Below are 21,124 nucleotides of genomic sequence, written 5' to 3' on the forward strand. Positions count from 1 at the left end.
CACATTAAATATAGCTTTATAAATACCATAATAAATTGTTGATAACGTGGTAGCAAGCGCCAACAGGGCACTCACTAAGACACTAATCAATCCCACCTGTTTGGCATTGGCCTAGAAAATATGTTAATAAAAAAATGCCCAGCTGCTACACTTGAGTTTGGAGCAACCTTAAGCCTACTTAACTGCCACTGTCTCTAAGATCTATGGGGTTTAGTGTTGTGATGCCCATAGTGTTGCACTGAGACATAACAAAATAATTGTTACGACTACTATGAGGACAACATTCTTTAAGTGGTCTGTGTTTTCGCTGCTTGAAGTACCATAAACTCAACTGACGGGGATTGGAAGCTACCACCAGAGAATATGAAGTTGGGCATTATGCAAACAGGAGTTGTTTGCCAGAACTCTGGCTGAGACATTCAGCGTGAATGTTTACACTTGACGCCAAAGGAAATATTTTGCCTAACTCTCGCTTTTTCTACCCCAAATTAGACAAGTGTCACAAGGGCAATATCAAGATTATCTGAAAAACATACAGAGTTCATACATTCCCAGAGTGCTGTGTCAATATGAAGATGGTAATGCAGTAAAGAGGAACACACATTAGAAAGTGTGTCAGGAAGGCGCTCACCATCTGTGTGTGGTTGGGGTAGAAGGTCTGTTCGTTCAGTGGGAACTTCTCTGGGCCCAGGGAGTGGTAGAGCTTAATCATGTGGGAAAACTGCAAGCAGAAACAAAACATGAGACGCCAAGCTATAGTAGTTACTGTATATAGAAGGCAGGATAGAAAGCGTCTTAGACTACATCTGTAGTTATCTGGAATTTATAGCACCAAAGAAAACACAATCATTGGACGTTTGCACTGATTTCAGTCCTAGATTATTATTATTATTATTATTTTTTTTTTAACTGACACCTTGAAAGCTGAATGCAGCCCTATCCATTAAAACGTTTTTTTAGGTAGAAACTTTGACCTCGAAAACATTCAGAAATTGTGAGAATTCTAAAAAAAGGTAAGTTCCGGAATGTTTTGTCTACTACCATCAACATGTTTTGTCTGGGTTTTAAAGACTAGCCATGGTACAAATGTAACATGGCCCGGCTCCAGCGCACCTTGCCAGGTAACCTCTGTCCTGTTAAAACAGGGTGAATAATAACAGGTATTACTGGAGGACCCTGGTCTTGCGGTTTCAGAGACAGGCGTTATGGCTCCTTTTAATAGCCCAAATAAATCAGTCTGCGGCTGCCGCTAAGGGCTTCTTCTTTATGGTTAAGATGTAGGGGGTGATGGAGGGAGGAAAGGAGGTAAGTAGGCAGGTTATGGATCACGCACCACCCAGGGTTTGCTGCAGAAGTTGTAGATGGAGAGCAGGGAGTTGATGCTGGCGACTCCCCCGTACTGAAGGCCAATCACCAGGCTCCTGAAGTCTTCACCCGGAGTCATGCTGTAGGCATGCTGGCGAAGCAGGACAAAGTCTGGCTTGAAGGATCTGGAGAAAGACAAAACAAAGTGGGACATGAGATAACGGAAACCAACAACATTCTTCGTTCCTAATGTCAAGGTAAAGTAAAAGGGCACATTCTACCATCCTGACTTTCACAATCTGCTTCGCCAATTAACAAAACATTGATACAAACAGGAAGAACGCATTAATGTCAGCTAACATCTGTCCCACTGGGCACACGCTGGTTGAATCTAATGTTTCCACATCATTTCAATGAAATTACATTGAACCTCCTTGGAATTGATGCCCAGTGGCGTGTGCCTGTGACTGCTGATGACACTTCATTACACTGTAAAGACAGCCAACCTGTTGTCAGTAGGGCATTTTAGAGACCTGGATATTGATACGAATTTAGCTTTAGTATATACAGTAAATTACCAAGATTGGTGCATGCATACTGTACTTCATTACGGACTTTGTCACTCAAGTTCCAGACCTCAAGCAGTCGAACTGCAACGACAGTAGCCATCGTAGAGCCTTTCCAAAGTACAACACAGCAGCTGTAACTGCTCAGAGCCCAGACCGATAGTATCTGTCACCGCATTAACGCGTTAAGATTACATGCAGCTCACTATTTACAAGTTGGAAAAAAGCTCCATTATTCAAAGGCCGTAGGAGGAGTGCGAACAAAGGAACGCTGGTCAGAGAAGCTAATCTTCTTGACCATCTAGCCAATTAACGCAGCCTAATCCCTCGGAATTACAAACTGTTCTGGGAACAGGGCCAAGTAACCCATCAGGGACCCGGGAGGATTGTATCACATCTGGCTATGATTAAGATAAAGAGGGAGAAAATTCCACTCTTTAACTGAAGGCAGGTATACCGGGATGTGTTTTTTTTTTTTTCCCCCAAAAGGTAAATTCAGCTTAGATTCAGGTAGGTGGGCTATCTTGGATGGATCTGTGCTGGCTGAGCTGAGGGATGTAAATTAAGTTCTGTCAGATGGCTGTCTTAGGAATGCTCGATTATTGTAATTTACAGTTTGGTGAATGGTACCTTTTTGATGTATCCGTCTGAAGTCATTGCTTCGACTTGATAAGCTGTTGAAAGTTATTTCCAGTGGACTTTAGCTGTTCTCAATGAATCAATGTCTAGAAAGCTCTGGCAAAGGTACTTGGTGTTGATTGCTATATTTACATTTGTCATTTAGCAGATGCTCGTATCCAGAGCGACTCACAGGAATGCGTGCATACATTTTCGTACTGGTCCCCCGTGGGAATCGAAACCCTCAACCCTGGTGTTGCAAGCGTCATGCTTTACCAACTGGGCTCACACACACACGGAGCCATGGAAGTGTTGCTTATGTAAGACCGACGACTTGAGACTCAACTCAGGACTCAGCGGATCAGTGAGAGCTGTCCTGCTCACGGCGACACGAAGACTACAGCTGCTCTCTTTAAAAAATGTTGTGCTCACTGCTCAGCCAAGGTGGCACTGGACCAAGTGCTCACTGCACACTGCTCAGCCACAGTAGTGGCACTGGACCAAGGGCCGATCTATTTCTGCATCTGTTTATTAAGGGACAGACTGATAAAAACCTTGCGCATACCATGCCCACATCACATGCACTGGTATCTGATGCACCAGGTTTGTCCTTTTAATATAACTTCACTTTCACTTACAATACTGGGATGAGGTAGGTAGATTGGGTGGGCTATTTACAGCTGCAGTGATTGGTTAGCTGCTCAATTAGCTGATGTTTAAAGTTAGTGAGAGAAATATAAGTCTCCAGCTTCAGAGATTTTTGCAATTCGTTCCAGTCACTGGCAGCAGAGAACTGGAAGGAAAGACAGCCAAAGCAAGTGTTGGCTTTGGTGAGTGAGATATACCTGCTGGAGCACGTGCTCCATGACCAGTGGGTGTTGTTATCATGACCAGTGAGCTGAGAAGGCGGAGCTTTACCTAGCATAAACTTAGATGACCTGGAGCCAGTGGGTCTGGCGACGAATATGTAGCGAGGGCCAGCCGACTAGAGTATACAGGTCGCAGTGGTATAAGGGGCTTTGGTGACAAAACGGATGGCACTGTGATAGACGGCTAATAGCGGCTTATGTATGCTGCATGCACCTATCTGTACAACCTATTTACTGCTCATCATTAGCATAGAAGTGCAGGCTGTGATCATGCGATTGTTTTTAGCCAGGCTACAGCTAATAGCAGCATTGCCCTATAAAGCTACAGCATTAACACACTTATTCCAGCCATTAACTTTGTTATCAGTCCTTCTGCCCGAGTAATGCTCCCTGTGGGTTGTGAATCACATCAAAGCTGTGTATTAAATGTATTTTGTTCTTTACGATCCCAAATCGCTCAGGCCCAATGGTGATCACTTCATGGCCATTATGCTAATGCACCCTTTAAATTGTTCATCAGTGTTGCAATAAAGGAATGTTTAATGGGGATGGAGATGATGCCGAGATGTGAGGTAGGGATGTGCTGTATTTATGTGGAATTGAAGGTTCTGCTTTATTAGCCAAATGGAATTGGGTTCCTCAGGGAGAGGGGGTGAGCAGAGTGGGAGCTATAAACAACAGATCGGTCCCACACACTAGTCCAGGCCATAGTCACTTCTACTGGGCGTCTTGCTGGTGCATGTTCGGCGTGTTACAGTTCAGTTGGTTTTGATGGTAACTATGGCAACTGCTTTAAATTGCAGCAAACTGTGGGACAGGATTTATTGGAACATTTGCATTAATGAACTCGGCTTTACCCTTTTACTCCTGTAATTGGGCTTTCAGTGTAGATGCCGTTTCTGTGTTGGTGCCGAGTTGAATCAGGGAGCAGATTGTCCCCATGTGAAGTCAGTACTACTGGGGCAGGGAGGTAGGATATTACCATCGTGATAAACAATCACATTTGTAGCCATGGCTGTTTTCGTCAGACCTTGAAGCATGTCAGGGGAGGGGGAATACCAGTCAAACATGACAATCGCCTGCCATTCCATTCTCTAAGTAACTGCATCTTCCACATCTTTGACCTTTTCATCGACTCCTCTGGGAGATCTATTCGGAATTGCAATTCATGTATATTTATCCTTGTAATGCCCTCTTGCCAGCCTCAAAAGGTCCACTGGTAGAGTAATCTCCCTCCAATCTGTCTGACTCAGGTTGATAAGGGTAATACGGCCCAACCTCACAAAGTGTTCCACAAAAGGTCACGCGTGTTGACTGCAGCGCATTGCTCAGAACAAGAGGACATTGTGTTATTGTGCACCCGTTAGGTCTACAGGGAGCGTCCGTAAGAGACAGTTATCGCCACACACCAAGCCCAGACCAGCTTTGAAGAATGGATGGAGAATGACAGGAGAGTGAAAGAGCAGGGGGTGTGAGAGGTACATACGTATGTGACATAGTACACCATTTTCAGGTACCACTTTTGGTTTGCGAGTGCTACTTTTAGAACTACTGGCTAAAAAGTAATGGAGCATCACTCACTCTGAGCCGTTGCGCCCGCCCTGCCACGTCATTGGATAACGCTGGGCAGGTCTCTTGATAGTGGTCATTCAAATGCGAGGGCCTGAAGCTCATTGGCTAGAACTAGGGATTTCAAATCAGACTTTTTCACATGCGCCAAATACAACGTGTAGACCTTACCGTGAAATGCTTACTTACAAGCCCTTAACCAACAATGGAGTTCAAGAAAGAGAGTTATGTAAAAAATCTAATATATATATTTATATATAGATATATATAAAGTAACAATAAAATGGCTATATACAGGGGGTACCGGTACCGAGTCAATGTGCAGTGGTACAGGTTAGTCAAGGTCATTCGTACATGTAGGTAGAAGTAAAGTGACTATGCATAGACAATAACAGCAAAAAACAGTAGTCTGAGTGGCCATTTGATTAATTGTTCAGCAGTCTTATGGCTTAGGGGCAGAAGCTGTTAAGGAGCCATTTGGTCCTAGACTTGGCGCTCCGGTATCGCTTGCCCTGCGGTAGCAGAGAGAACAATCTATGACTTGGTTGACTGGAGGCTTTGACAATTTTGGGGGCTTTCCTCTGACATGGCTAGTATATAGGTCCTGGATTTCGTGGCTAATTGAGGTAAGGCATTCATTCTGCTCATAGACTATGCATGTATGAACTACACATTGAGACATCTGCTCCCTGGGTGCCGAAGACGTGGATGTCGATTAAGGCAGCCCTCTGCACCGCTCTGATTCAGAGGGGTTGGATTAAATGTGGAAGAGACACTTCTGTTTAATGGATTCAGTTGTACAACTGACTAGGTGTCCCCCTTTCTTTTCCAAAGCGGTAGGTTTAAAAAAATATAAATTAAAAAATATATATACTTTGTCACCAAAGTACCGGAACATGTCTTTAACTACAAAGAAAAAGAGTGAGAATAAGTACAGTAAAATATGCATTTGGGAGAGGAACATGTTATGGACCATTTGGACTATTCGGAGCAGCGGTTGTACTGTCACGGTCACAGGCAGACCTGGCTGCAGCTCAGGACCATGATGGGCGGTGGCGCAGTCATGCGGTAGAGCCTGCCAGTAAAGACCACTGCTCTGGCCATGGTCCAGTGAGGAATGCATGCAGAGCTCCTATGGAGCACAGAGGGTCAGAGAAATGGTGAATACACCTACCCTAGCAAGAAAACACAAGACATACACCGAGTGTATAAAACATTAGGAACACCTGCTCTTTCCAATCAGTGTAGGGAGGAGACAGGTTAAATAAGGATTTGTAAGCCTCGAGACAATTGAGCCATAGATTCTGTATGCACCATTCAGAGGGTGAATGGGAAAGACAAAATATTGAAGTGCATTTGAACAGGGTATGGTAGCAGGTGCACCGGTTTGAGTGTGTCAAGAACTGCAACGCTGCTGGGTTTTTCACACTCAGTTTCCTGTGTGTATCAAGAATGGCCCACCACCCAAAGGACATCCAGCCAACTTGACAACTGTGGGAAGCATTGGAGTCAACCTGAGCCAGCATCCCTGTGGAACACTTGTCACCTTGTAGAGTCCATGCACCCAATGAATTGACGCTGTTCAGATGGCAAACAGGGGGTGCAACACAACATTAGGAAGGTGTTGCTAATGTTTTGTACACTCAGTGTAGTGGGTAAGAGACCGTTAATTCCAGCAGAAAATGTGATCTTCGGTCTACATGACAGACCAATTAAGTTGCGCACTTCCACTGTTAATATGTAAAGCATCAGATGTGAATTGCGGTGCAGGAGCGAGTCAGAGATATAGCACTAGTAAATTACCTATAGCAGAAAGGGAAATTTGTGTTATGACTTAGTGGTTATAGAGGGACCATTTGTTTTCATGAAAACATTACAGAATTGGCATCAGGACTAATTCTGAGCTGTATAGTACTTGTATTAATGTCTGGTGGTGGTGCTTTTGGTGGAAATCATCCTGAGGTTTGTTAAGCACATGCCTGACTTCAGCGTGTCCGTCTTTGAGCTGGATTCATTTGCGATAAGACTACCGCATCTGAGGTATTAGAAGGTCTGATTGAAGTACAGTAGCAAGGGTCTTCAGTAGAAAAAAAGTGATTCAATTGCGCATGACATGTCGGTCTCAATTCTGGGGTCGATTTTGGTGTACATATGAGGTACACGCTACTTTACATGTGTTTGAACCTGTGTATGTGTACAGAGTGAGTGTGTGTTTAGGTGACATGAAACTGGTTGGTTTTGGTTCAGTAATCTACATCGGAGGTAATCTAAGCAGAGCCAGGCCCCGTCACACTGCGTCTGCCTCAGGACTCAAGGAGGTTCAACCTTTGTCTGGGTAGGGCTGGTTATGGTAGCTTACGGGACAGAGAATTAGAAAAAGAATAACATACAAGTATCTGCTGATGCAATATCCCTGCTCCATCTGTGAGACTGACCGCAGGTCTGGGGGGGGGGGGGGGGTGAGGACAGGTCTGGGGGGGGGGGGGGGGTGAGGACAGGTCTGGGGGGGGTGAGGACAGGTCTGGGGGGGGTGAGGACAGGTCTGGGGGGGGTGAGGACAGGTCTGGAGGGGGTGAGGACAGGTCTGGAGGGGGGGTGAGGACAGGTCTGGGGGGGGGGTGAGGACAGGTCTGGGGGGGTGAGGACAGGTCTGGGGGGGTGAGGACAGGTCTGGGGGGGTGAGGACAGGTCTGGGGGGGGGTGAGGACAGGTCTGGGGGGGGGGGGGGGGGGACAGGTCTGGGGGGGGGGGGGGGGACAGGTCTGGGGGGGGGGGGGGGCAGGTCTGGGGGGGGGTGAGGACAGGGAGGAATGCAGATGGAGGACGGGCCCCTGCAGTCAACCATGACAGGGTTAGGAACTCCCACTGCCGGTCTGCTACAAAATAGTATGGCTCTGGATAAGCAAGGTGCATTGGCATTCAGTTTAGGTCTTGGCGCTACACAATGCATGAACATACAAATGTAAAAGCAGGTGAGCATGGTATGTAAATCAAAACCAAATCTACAGAGACAAATTTGTTCTCGTCTCTGGAAGTGTTCAAGGACAGTGAAATCCACACGTCTCCAGGTATGGAGGAACTTACTGTGTTCAATTGAAGAGTTTAAAATTCCAAAACGCTATATATACACAAACATTGGTGAAAATGTAAATGAGCTTTTATTGTTTATAGAAATTATGAAAGAGAACGGTGCGTTTCACCATCTAATCATGGCATAGGGTTGTTCAATGACATATGCATTTGTTTAAAATAACTGTTTCATAAAGTATTTTGCTAAATGGTATTCATTCACCTTACTCAGAAAAATAAGTAGTACTGTTAGGTTTTACAGTCAAATGTAACAAATAAAACATTTATGTACAATTATATTATAATTCAATACAGTTATATGAGCTCTGTATGTAAAACATTTACACTTGACATTTTAGTATGACCTGTGGTAGCTCTCTAAAAAAAAGCCTCTTATACACTAGTAATCGCTTTGCCAAAACATGCCTGTTGTCCTTGGCATGCCCGAAAAGCACTTTGCCCTCTAAACACAGCTGGGTACTTACACCACCCTGAGGGACCAAGTCAGATAAGACAGGCATAGTGAGGTCTCTGGGAGCTGTCAAACAGTATAACCGATCCTGCCCTCTATAACGGCTCTTCACTTGGCCTAATTAATCCAGCACCTATAATGTGAGTGGGGGTGTTGTCATTGTACGTTGCATGCACATAACAGGTAAACAAGCGGCCATATTGAATCTCCCAGCCCAGTCCAGGCAGACAGGCATTTGCTCATTCACAGCGTATTGCTGCCAGCATGGCTGGGCAGGATGCGGTTTCCCATTACCCTAATCACCTCCCTGATTGGATTTCAGTTCATTCGTCACAGGAGGAGCAGGACTGTGGAGATGAAACCTTTGGCTGTGCTGATCGGAGTCCTTTTGCTGTGGCTAATCATGCTCCATTGCTATAATCGTGAAACACTTTGCTAGACCAGTGTTTCTGCTTTAAGTTAAAGTTCAGCAGCTGGGCTGGAGGGGTTTGGCAGAAATAGCAAAAAGAAAAGCAAAAAAAAACGGCACGTTTTGGACACGACTCTTGCACGAATGAGAACGCACCATATATGCTCAAAAACATGCCTACCTCTACGCCATGGCAGACAATAACAAGGGCAGAACCACTTGAAGTCATCTAATAGCCAGTAACAGCAGGTCCTACTAATCATAACAGTACGAAGTCATGTACAAAAACGTGTATCTTCACGTTATGCTTTTTAAAAATCTAAATGTAAAATCCGTTTGTGCTCCCATATAAGTGCATGTGCAGTTACATTGGCATCGGCCGCATCAAAACCCACAGAGTAAGTGCACTTGTTACGGTTTAGTTGATATATGACAAACAAGCGGAAACCATGCACTTCTAAGAAGTTCCACTTGGATAAAAAAAGTCTGAAACCACAGAACTGTGAGAAAGTGTGCTCCCTTGATAGGCCAGTAGAGGGGAGGTGGGGGAAGTGTTTAGGGAGCGCACCCGTAGCCAGATGTCAAGGGTCAGAATGCTGAACGGATCATGGCCCTTCTTTATGCAGCACTGCACGGACGGAACAGCAGGAGCCCTATAAACCGACCAGGACACGCACGGACACAGAGAGCAGTTTGAGAGCCGTGCGAACCAACTACTCACATGTACAGTACATGTCACACACAATTTATGTTATAAAACATAATGCCTTTAATCTGAGGTCCTTAGGAAACATGCCGTTTATCCGATATGGTTATCTTCAGGAATGTGTCTCAAAGCATATAGGATTTAAAAAATTTGTTTTCATTTAGTCTTCCGGCTAAGAATAAAATGGAACATTTTCATAAGTAGTCATTATTAGCCCAGCTTAGGCACCAATACAGAATCGCTTATAGACTGCACCAAATCCTGAGTAGGCAGTGATAAGCTATACTACTGTATGGCTTAGGGGAATGTGTGTCAAGCAAAGGACAACAGCCATATCTTAATAAAGTTATCTACATTTTCCCACCATTGACTCTCACCACCCACATGAGAAAAATACTATGGAATAAAAACTGTAGTATTCACGGTAGTGTTTTTGCAGACTCAACTGCAGTATTTACAGTTAACTTTAGTATACAGTGCATTTGGAAAGTATTCAGACCCCTTGACTTATCCCCCAAAAATTATTCCCCTCAATCTACACACAATACCCCATAATGACAAAGCAAAAAGAGGTTTATAGAAATTGGTATTTAAATGTTTTGTATTTAAAAACCTGAAATATACATTTACATAAGTAAATTAAGACCCTTTACTCAGTACTTTGTTGAAGCAACTGTGGCAGCAATTACAGCCTTGGGTATGATGCTACCATCTTGGAACACCTGCATTTGGGGAGTTTCTTCCATTCTTCTCTACATATCCTCTCAAGCTCTATCAGGTTGGATGGGGAGCGTCCTCTCCAGAGATGTTCGAACGGGTTCAAGTCCGGGCTCTGGCTGGGCCACTCAAGGACATTCAGAGACTTGTCCCGAAGCCACTCCTGTGTTGTCTTGGCTGTGTGCTTAGGGTGAGTGCAAAGGTGAACCTTCACACCAGTCGGAGGTCCTGAGAGCTCTGGAGAAGGTTCTCTGTACCTTACTCAGTCCATCTTTCCCTCAATCCTGACTAGTCTCGCAGTCCCTGCCTCTGAAAAACATCCCCACAGCATGATGCCGCCATCACCATGCTTCACCGTAGGGATGGTGCCAGGTTTCCTCCAGACGTGATGCTTGGCATTCAGGCCAAAGAGTTCAATCTTAGTTTCATCAAACCAGCTATACCATGAAAAACTAGATTGAGAGACCTAAAAATATCCACTCCCCATCCAACATGACATAGCTTGAGATGATCTGCAGAGATGGGAGAAAGTCCAAAAAAACAAACAATTGAATCCAGTTTAGAATAAATGTGGAAAAAGTCAAGGGGTCTGAATACTTTCTCAAGGCACTATACAGTAGACATACCTTATGTGTCTTAATAAAATCAACTTAAAATGTTTTAAGCTTACAGTTTGATGAACTAAGACAAATGCCTCAGGAGTGCGCCAGAGATCTATATAACCAGATGAAAAAATCCTTAACCTTATCCGAGCATCCTCCTCTCAATCTTGCTGGCTTTTGCAGATTTAACAATATATATATTTATTTAACTAGGCAAGTCAGTTAAGAACAAATTCTTATTTACAATGATTGCAACACCACATCATCAGTAGGGTAAAACTAACCTGTCTCACGACAGTCTAAACCCAGCCCACGTTCCCTATTAGTGGGTGAACAATCCAACGCTTGGTGAATTCTGCTTCACAATGATAGGAAGAGCCGACATCGAAGGATCAAAAAGCGACGTCGCTATGAACGCTTGGCCGCCACAATTGCCTTGTTCAGGGGCAGAATGACAGATTTTTACCTTGTTGTTGGATCAAATCCCCAAGCTGACCTTTCGGTTACTGGCCCCAAAACAGATTCTGCCATTCCTCTCATGAAGTTGCCGGTAATCAGCAACAGGAGGAGTTGGCAACCTTTCTCATGTGGAATGCCAATTTATCTTACAATTTCTACCGTCTGTGTGCCAGCTACGGTTTTCATTTACAAATTCTGGTGAAAGTTAAATTTTTAATAACATAGCTCAAAATCATTGTCATATGGTTAATCTAAATTCTATCCAAATCTAAATGAAAATGATACAACCCCTAAAAAGTCACGTCTATTGCCATTGCCAACTATGTCAAAATAGCCGACATAAAGCCAACGGATAAAAATATTGCAGCCTGCAGGTAGGTAATCTCCTGATAAAAATAAAATGTCCTATAAAATCACATTTGCAGCCAGGCCACGTGTAGCCACTTTAAACATTTTACCAACCAACTTGTGTGCCCGAAGCTTGCAACATTGTATAAAATATTCAGTTTCTTGCAACAGTGAGCTCAGGACAGACAGCTGTAAGCTATTTGCGCAAGGGATAAGAAGCAGTGCTTAACTTGGGCAGGAGCTCACCAGAGCGGAGTACCGGCACCTCAAAATGTTCTACTGCTTGAGCCCCTGTTCCTCTTAAAGACAATTAGCTCAAAAGTATTGTGGAGCTCCTGCACCTAAACATAAAACAGTACTAGTACCCAAAATGAATACCCGGAACCTATTTCAGTCCAAGTCAAGTACTGACAAGTAAATCAGGCAGTCCTATTTCCACTGGACTAGAGCATGACATTTGACCCTTTCACGCCGAGTGGTTATCAAAAGGGAGAGAGCTGGAAAGATTTTGCAAATACATTGCGGCACTACTGTTATTCTCAATGGACTTTGTTTGCTTGCTGTTTGAGGTGAAGAAAACAACTCTGAGAAGCTCCAAAGCTCATTAGTGGTGGTGCAGTAAGGCAAATCAGAAATACTATCAGATCCCCAAATAGGCAAAAAAAAACATTTGTGAACAGGCCAAGTAGCCTACTTCTACGGGAAGGGGAAGACTGGAATAATATTGAATACATTAAAATAAATTACCATAACCAAAGTAACAAACAATGTAGATTAGAAATTATATGAATTAAAGGTAAATGTATTACTGGTGATATATGTAAATGGTGAATTGATACACTAAAAATAAAATTCACAAATTGAAGTTATGAAACAAATGTGCATAAATTGGCGGGAGAGAGATGTGTATCTGGGCGCATGGTCAATCCGATGTCTGCATTGGCCATGCAGCATTTATGGTGATATCAGGTCATTCATACTTCTCGGAGCAGTGCAGAGCTGTTGTCAAATAAGTGAGTTTGCGTTAATACAGGATGTACCACCAACATACCATCAACCAATCATGGCAATATGGAGCTATACAGAGCCCACCGCGTTATTACAACATTTATGAGGCGCATGGCGATACGGTACGGAGATCGATTTGGCCTCTGCATGCTCCGCAATTGCGTCACCTACCACATTTTCAAATCAAGCATATATTGGCTTTTAGTCTAGGCCTCCACAATTGATTAGTTCACTGATATGGGCACAAATAAATAAAACATTTTTTTTAAAGAGTACAGGTCAAAAGTTGACACCTACTCATTCAAGGGTTTCTTTATTTTTTACTATTTTCTACATTGTAGATTAATCGTGAAGACATCAATACTATGAAATAACACATATGGAATCATGTAGTACCAAAAAAAAGTAACAAATCAAAATATATTTTATAATTTGAGAATCTTCAAAGTAGCCACCCTTGCCTTGACAGCTTTGCACACTCTTGGCATTCTCTCAACCAGCTTCCCCTGGAATGCTTGTCCAACAGACTTGAAGCAGTTCTCACATATGCTGAGCACTTGTTGGCTGCTTTTCCTTCACTCTGCGGTCCAACTCATCCCAACCATCTCAATTGGGTTGAGGTCAGGTGATTGTGGAGGTCAGGTCATCTGATGCAGCACTCCATTACTCTCCTTCTTGGTCAAATAGCCCTTATACAGCTTGGAGGTGTGTTGGGTCATTGTCCTGTTGAAAAAGAAATTAGTCTCACTAAGCGCAAACCAGATGGGATGGCGTATCGCTGCAGAATGCTGTGGTAGCCATGCTTGTTAAGTGTGCCTTAAATTCTAAAATAAATCCCTGACAGTGTCACCAGCAAAGCACCCCCACAACTACTCCATGCTTCACGGTGGTAACCACACATGCGGAGATCATCAGTTCACCTACTCTGCGTCTCACAAAGACACGGCATTTTGAATCCAAAAAGCTCAACTTTTGGGCTCGTCAGACCAAAGGACAGATTTCCACCGGTCCTGATGTCCATCGCTTGTGTTTCTTGGGTTTGCAAAGGGTCGGAAACTTTCCAGTAAATTTCTGGAATTTCTCCGGCATTTTTCCATGGGAAGTTAAGCTCGAGAATTGGGGGAATTTTGCTTAAATTCATCAAAAAAAAGTTAGCTTATAACATGTGTAACCCACAAAAGGTTTACTAAAGCAATTCTAGGTCTTGTGGAATATTTTTGGTTAAACTATCCCCGATGCAATGGAATTGCAACCCTCTGCATGCACAGTGCACTCTTCCATCACATGTGCAGATAATTCTCAAGATCTTGCACACTAACGAGATGCTATTGAGCCCACACTACTACACTGTCTGAGCCAAAGACTACTTGCATTCTGGTAAGTTTTGATTACAATACTGGGTGGGGTGAATATATTTTAAATTATGTTTTGTTAACTAGTAAATAGTAGCCTACAGCAGTGTGTTTAAATCATTTCTAACTGGTTAACAACTTCTGTTTGTTAGTTTTTGCTACCATGTGGGTTTTAGCTTGCCAACTGAGTGTTAATTCACCTGTTTCCATACATGTTTAATTCATCAGCCACCTGGTGGAAGGGACTTTGTGGATCTGAGGCTCTTTCCTCTGTTGCCTCCATCCCCCTCCAAATCCCACCAACATCAGCCGCCTCAGAGCGCAACTAGTCCTCGTTTAGGAACACAGGCTGACCAATACAAGGGTTGAAACATTGGTGGCCATCTGAGAAAATGTGAGGCTTTTTGAGCCTGACAAGCCATCCTCAACAAGGTTGGAAAGTGACAGCAAAGATGAGGCCTCAGAGTCTGACGTTGAGGAGGTCCAAGGTGAAGAGATGGAAGCCTGAGAGGAAGACAACCAAAGCTTTAGTTTCTAGACTATCATTTTACAGATGCATGTTGAAAGTTTTTGGGAGATGCAATCATTCAATATTCCCTTTTGATGTTCAGTGAAATCATCCCATGTGAAAAGTCAATGCATTTAAAGTTCAATTCGTAACTAAATTGTTTATTTTTTCCTATTGGAAGGCGTTAATCATTTGCAATTATGTCTACTTATGATAAGGTAAAAGGTTTATGTTTGTCTACATATATGGTAAATATATCCAATGTAAAAAAACATCTACATTTAAGTGGTATTAATATTAATTCCCATATATTACCGTTAATTCCCACGGAAAGTTTCAACCTCTGAATATTCCCCAAAATGTGTAACACGCGTCTCTTCTTATTGGTGTCCTTTAGTAGTGGTTCCCTTGCAGCAATTCGACCATGAAGGCCTGATTCACACAGTCTCCTCTGTAGTTGATTTTTTTATTCTTTAACCAGTGCAAGTCAGTTAAGAACAAATTCGTATTTACAATGACGGTCTATGATGTTGAGATGTGTCTGTTACTTAAATGCTTGAGTTCATTTGAGCTGCAATTTCTGAGACTGGTAAGTCTAGTGACCTTATCCTCTGCAGCTGAGGTAACTCTGGGTCTTCCTTTCCTGTGGCAGTCCTCATGGGAGCCAGTTTCATCATAGCCGTTGATGGTTTTTGCGACTGCCATTAAAGAAACTTTCAACGTTCTTGAAATGTTCCGAATTGACGGACCTTCATGTCTGAAAGTAATGGACTGCAGTTTCTCTTCGCTTATTTGAGCTGTTCTTGGCATAATATGGACTTTGCCCTATTTGTTAAAATACCATATTTTGTATAAAACCCTTACCTTGTCAAAACACAACTGATTGAAACACATAAAGGAAAGCAATTCCACAAATTAACTTAACAAGGCTCACCTGTTAATTGAAATGCATTCCAGGTGACCACCTCATGAAGCTGGTTCAGAGAATGCCAAGAGTGTGCAAAGCTGCCATCAAGGCAAAGGGTGGCTACTTTGAAAAAACTCATATAAACAAATCAAAACATCTTTTATAACACTTTCTTGGTTACTTCATTCCATGTGTTATTTATGCATGTAGAAAACAGTAAAAATAAAGAAAAACCTTTGAATGAGCAGGTTGTTTCCAAAAGCTCTACTAAAACAATCGACCAGTCGACTAATTGGGATTAGCCCTAGTGTGAAGTATAGTATTCTACAGAATTCTATAGTAATTCCTGTAGTATTTTTCATGTGGGCATTGACTCTTTATTGCAGTCAATCCATGGTAATTGACTACATAACACAGGCAAGCAATACAATAACCTCAGTGACAGACAGCCAGGCAGGCATCCACCTCCCAGACAAGCTACGACAGAAAGGCATGATACACAACCCTACAACCCGTCTAGTCTAGCCACTGTGTATCCTTGACTTAACTTCAAACTGCTTCAAACTACACAAGGCCAGAATGTTTCCTTAACATTTCCTGTACAACTGCCAGATCATCCAACCCAGTAGGTCATTTTTTCAGATGTGTAAAGAAGAAAAACAACATTCATTATCGCGATAAAGTATCGTAGCAATGCCAGCATAGAGCCGAGTAGTACATTACTAGCCTGGTCCCAGATCAATGTTATGCAGATGGCAAGAGAGCACAAACAGATCTGGGACCAGGCTAGTGCACTCCCCAGAAGGCTGTGAAACAAGCAGTGGTCTGACACTCCATAGCAGCATGCACCTCATTAGCTGATCTAATTGACTAAATCAGGACCTTTAAACCCTGCTACATGAAGGAAGAGAGAGGCAGGCGGTGACGTCAACTCCCAAACTACCAGAAACACAGCTCCACTGCAGCCCACAGAGGAAGAAGTTGGTATGTAAAGAAGTTGTGTGAAGACTATTCCATTTTGGAATCTTGCTGTAGTATGGAACACAGAGCAAAATTGAAGAGGGAATTCTGGAAGTCTGAGAAGTAGTGTTTGAGCTGAGAGGAAGGATACAGAGGTAAAAAGGTTGGGTGCGTTCGATACTGAACTTCTTTTCAGAGGTATTCACAGACATGTTTTGCATGACAGTAATAGCCAGTCCTTGTCATATAATTTCCCACCGGCTCCATCATCTATTGTGACATCCCTTTTTTGTGACTGAAAGCAAATGCGCACACACACACACACACACAACTACAATGTAGCTGATGGCTGTTGAAGGGAATAACTGGAGCCATTGTCCGGACCCACTGAGGCAGACTGAAGATGCGTGGGCAAATGCGTCAGAACAGAGCTATTGACTGACATATAGGGGCCGCTCTCTTTACCTCTCTCCATCTATTTGTTACCTTACCTGACCACTTTGGTTCCTCCTCTTATGGCCTGCATATCAATCATACACCCAGAGTTCATGTACGAAGCCAGGTTGATCTCGGAGAACTCCGCCTGTGAAACAAGGAGAAAAACGCCACGCTGAGTTATACACATTCACTGGGCGATAGAAGTATCAAATTACTGTAAAACACAATTTACATGTGTGTCTATAGGCCTGAAACATCAAAAAAACAGTCCTAACTTTCAACATTAACATAAAAAGCCTTTCTGGCTTTCTGTAAAAAAAAAAAAGACATCTTTGAACTATATGAGTAAAACATTCCACACACACACACACACGCTTAGATATGAGTGGGAAACATCAAAGTACTTTGCAACAGATAACACCCATCACTGATAACCTATGTCGTCATGTGAGTGGTAGGCTCTACCACTTAAGCTCCAGTCACCCCTTCTCTAGGGGCATGAGGGACCATAGAAATAGAGTTACTATAACGAGAAACCCCAAGTCAATGAGGTCAATGGTGGTTATACTATTTCTCTACTATATTATGGCAGACCAGCTTGATCTACTGTCTCTATTACATTATGGCAGACCAGCTACATCTACTGTCTACTATATTATGGCAGACCAGCTACATCTACAGTCTCTACTATATTATGGCAGACCAGCTACATCTACAGTCTCTATTATATTATGGCAGACCAGCTACATCTACTGTCTACTATATTATTTCAGACCAGCTACATCTACTGTCTCTACTATATTATGGCAGACCAGCTACATCTACTGTCTCTATTATATTATGGCAGACCAGCTAGCTATACTATTTCTCTGTGATGGGTGGGGTGGGAGAGAGAGCGAAAGAGAGACTAATCAAGTTATCCAGAGTCTGTCTGTGGCCTCCCAGAGAGGACAGGGCAGCAGAGGCCTTGTGACAGGGAGGGAGGCTTGAGCCCAGGCAGCTACTTAATGACTTGATCAAACTCCCAGGCAGAGTAGAGATCCTCTCTGGAGGGGAAGGGACACTGCAGCTTGGTCTGTCTGGAAGAGAGCTCTGGGAACAGAGGGACTAGAATGGGGCATTAGGGGACAAGTGCCTCCATTGTCTCATGTAATTACAGGTTTGAAATAGATTTGCTCCAGAGATTTAGCTCCAATGAATCCGGTTGTAGTCTCTCACTTGCTGACCGTGTTCTCAGGACAGCACCTTGCAAGGGGACACGTGTTAAACGCATATTGCACCCAAATTTAATAAATTCATAGTAGATTCCAAATCTACATACAGCCACTTCAGCCCAGACACAGGTCACATACATTATTAGCCATTAGTACATTTTGCTGCAGGGTAAATACTGCACAGTACATTCAGGAACATGCACAATGGGTGTGGCCCTTTGGGGAAACTTGGTATTGAGACACAGCCACTTTCCCCATCCATGGTGAACCCAAGAGCATAATATCCAAACGCATGACATTCTCCATGTATGGCATGTCTGCTAAAGTCAGGGCTGATAAAATACACCTTATTTATGATTGAGAACCACAGAGAGACTGGCCAATTAATGATGCTATCCTAAACCAGGAATCAGGAAGGAATTAAACTCTACATTTAAAAACACATTTGACATATTTTTTCAAAATAAAATAAAATCCCTGCAGTTATTTCAGTTTGGGATTGTTTTTGATCATATGCTGGGTTCATGTCTGTTTTTGGCCTTGGTGACCTTGTTTGGGTGTTGGTACCATAACAGCACCCTAGACCCACTCCAATTCGCATACCTTCCCAACAGATGATGCAATCTCAAATCGCACTCCACACCACCCTTTCTCACTTGGACAAAAGGAACACCTATGTGAGAATGCTATTCATTGACTACAGCACAGAGTTCAACACCATAGTGCCCCCAAAGCTCATCCTTAAGCTAAGGACTCGGAGTAAACACCTCCCTCTGCAACTGGATCCTGGACTTCCTGACGAGCCGCCCCCAGGTGGTAAGAGTAGGCAACAATACATCTCAAATCAAATCAAATTTATTTATATAGCCCTTCGTACATCAGCTGATATCTCAAAGTGCTGTACAGAAACCCAGCCTAAAAAAAGTAATAATACTTTAATAATACTGCCACGCTTAGTCGCCTCCTGTATTCCCTGTTCACCCACAACTGCGTGGCCAAACATGACTCCAACACCATCATTAAGTTTGCTGACGACACAACAGTGTTAGGCCTGAACACCGACAATGAGATGGCATATAGGGAGGTCAGAGAACTGGCAGTGTGGTGCCAGGACAACAACCTCTCCTTTAATGTGAGCAAGACAAAAGGAGCTGATCGTGGACTACAGGAAAAGGCAGGCCGAACAGGCCCCCATTAACATCGACGGGGCTGTAGGGAGCGGGTCGAGAGTGTCAAGTTCCTTGGTGTCCACATCACCAACAAACTATCATGGTCCAAACATACCAAGACAGTCGACAACCCCCCCAGCTGCACCTCCGAGAGCATCCTGACCGGTTGCCTCATCGCCTGGTATGGCAACTGCTCGGCATCTGACCATAAGGTGCTACAGAGGGTAGTGAAAACGGCCATTACATCACTAGGGCCAAGCTTCCTGCCATCCAAGACATACATAATAGGCGGTGTCAGAAGAAAGCCCATAAAATTGTCAGAGACCCCAGTCACCCAAGTTATACTGTTTTCCCTGCTACTGCACGGCAAGCGGTACCAGAGCACCAAGTCTAGGACCAAAAAAACTTCTCAACAGCTTCTAACGCTTAGTCATTAGACTGCTGAACAATTCATAAAAATCAGCACCAGACAATTTACATTGACTGACCCCCCCCCCCTCCTCTACTCACTGTTTGTTACCTATGTATAGTCACTTCACCCACGCCTACATGTACAGATTACCTCAACTAGCCTGTTTCCCCGCACACCGACTTGGTACCGGTGCCTCGTTAGTGTTACTTTTTATTATTACTTTTTATTTTAGCCTACTTGGTAAATATTTTCTTCTTGAACTGCACTGTTGGTTAAGGGCTTGTAAGTAAGCATTTCACAGTAAAGTCTACACTTGTTGTATTCAGCGCATGTGGTAAATACATTTTGATTTGATTTAGCTTCACTGAGGGCCAAAAAGCAAATGAATCCTAAAGAAAAAAAGACAACATTCCTGCCCTACTTTACTGTGAACATGCTTCCAACATGTTAGCGCTGTGGAGATGGAGACCAGTCACTGAGGAGGACAGTCTACTCAGGATGGAAGGTGAGGTGAGGGTTAGGGGTCAAAGGTCAAGAAGGATTGGTTTCAGTCCCTATACTGCAGTGTGGGATGTTACAGGCCAATGTTACAAAGTCAAAGTAGAGCTTGTCTTAAGCCCTCCAAGTCCTAGCTAGGTGCTCCCATTAGAGAAACCAAAAGCCCCCCCCCCCCCCCCCCCCCCCCCCCCCGAGAGATCAGCAAGATGTTGACCTCAGACTTCTAGCGGTAACATGTGTCAGATTTATCACTTTTAAGTATGTAGAGTGACACTAACGCAGGAATTTTAATGGGTTCTCAATGTGTAGTCCTGCCCCTTTTCAACTATGAAAAAAATCTAAATTTGGCAGATCTGGTTGACCCCAAAACACAACATTACAGAGAGCGTGGTGGTATCGTCATTTGTCATAAGAGGAATGTACATGGGATCGTAGTGGGCCAAATTCAATATTCGTAAAGGCTATATGGTTAAACAATGAGACACCAATCTGAATAAACAAGGTACACAAAGTGTACAAAACATTATGAACTTTCCATGATATAGACTGACCTGGTGAAAGCTATGATCCCTTATTGACGTCACTTGTTAAATCCCCTTCAATCAGTGTAGATGAAGGAAGGACTTTAAAGAAGGACGTTAAAAGCCGAGACAATAGAGACATGGATTTTGCAAGCCAAAAATATTATAGTGCCTTTGGCATGGGTTATGGTAGTAGGTGCCAAGCATACCGGTTAGTATCAAGAAGTGCAACGATGCTGGGTTTTTCCACGCTCAGTTTCCCCATGTGTATCAAGAATGGTCCACCACCCAAATGACATCCAGCCAACTTGACAACTGTGGGAAGCATTGGAGTCAACCTGAGCCAGCATCCCTGTGGAACACTTTCGACACCTCGTAGAATCCATGCCCTGACGAATTGAGTCTATTCTGAGGGCAAAAGCGGGGGG

General features: G+C 43.5%; 1 protein-coding gene across 1 annotated transcript in view; it reads right to left on the reverse strand.

Moving 5' to 3' along the window:
* LOC109896789 (synapsin-3) overlaps positions 1-21,124 on the reverse strand; it is a 121,733-nt gene that overhangs the window by 69,141 nt on the left and 31,468 nt on the right. The window contains exons 4-6 of the mRNA XM_020491142.2: positions 16,936-17,027; positions 1,334-1,490; positions 632-721 (exon numbers count right to left, since the gene is read on the reverse strand). Coding sequence (XP_020346731.2) covers positions 632-721; positions 1,334-1,490; positions 16,936-17,027 — 339 coding nt within the window. The remainder of the gene's footprint in view (positions 1-631; positions 722-1,333; positions 1,491-16,935; positions 17,028-21,124) is intronic.

The sequence above is a fragment of the Oncorhynchus kisutch genome, linkage group LG9 (assembly GCF_002021735.2).
Source record: "Oncorhynchus kisutch isolate 150728-3 linkage group LG9, Okis_V2, whole genome shotgun sequence".
In the NCBI taxonomy this organism is placed as follows: domain Eukaryota; kingdom Metazoa; phylum Chordata; class Actinopteri; order Salmoniformes; family Salmonidae; genus Oncorhynchus; species Oncorhynchus kisutch.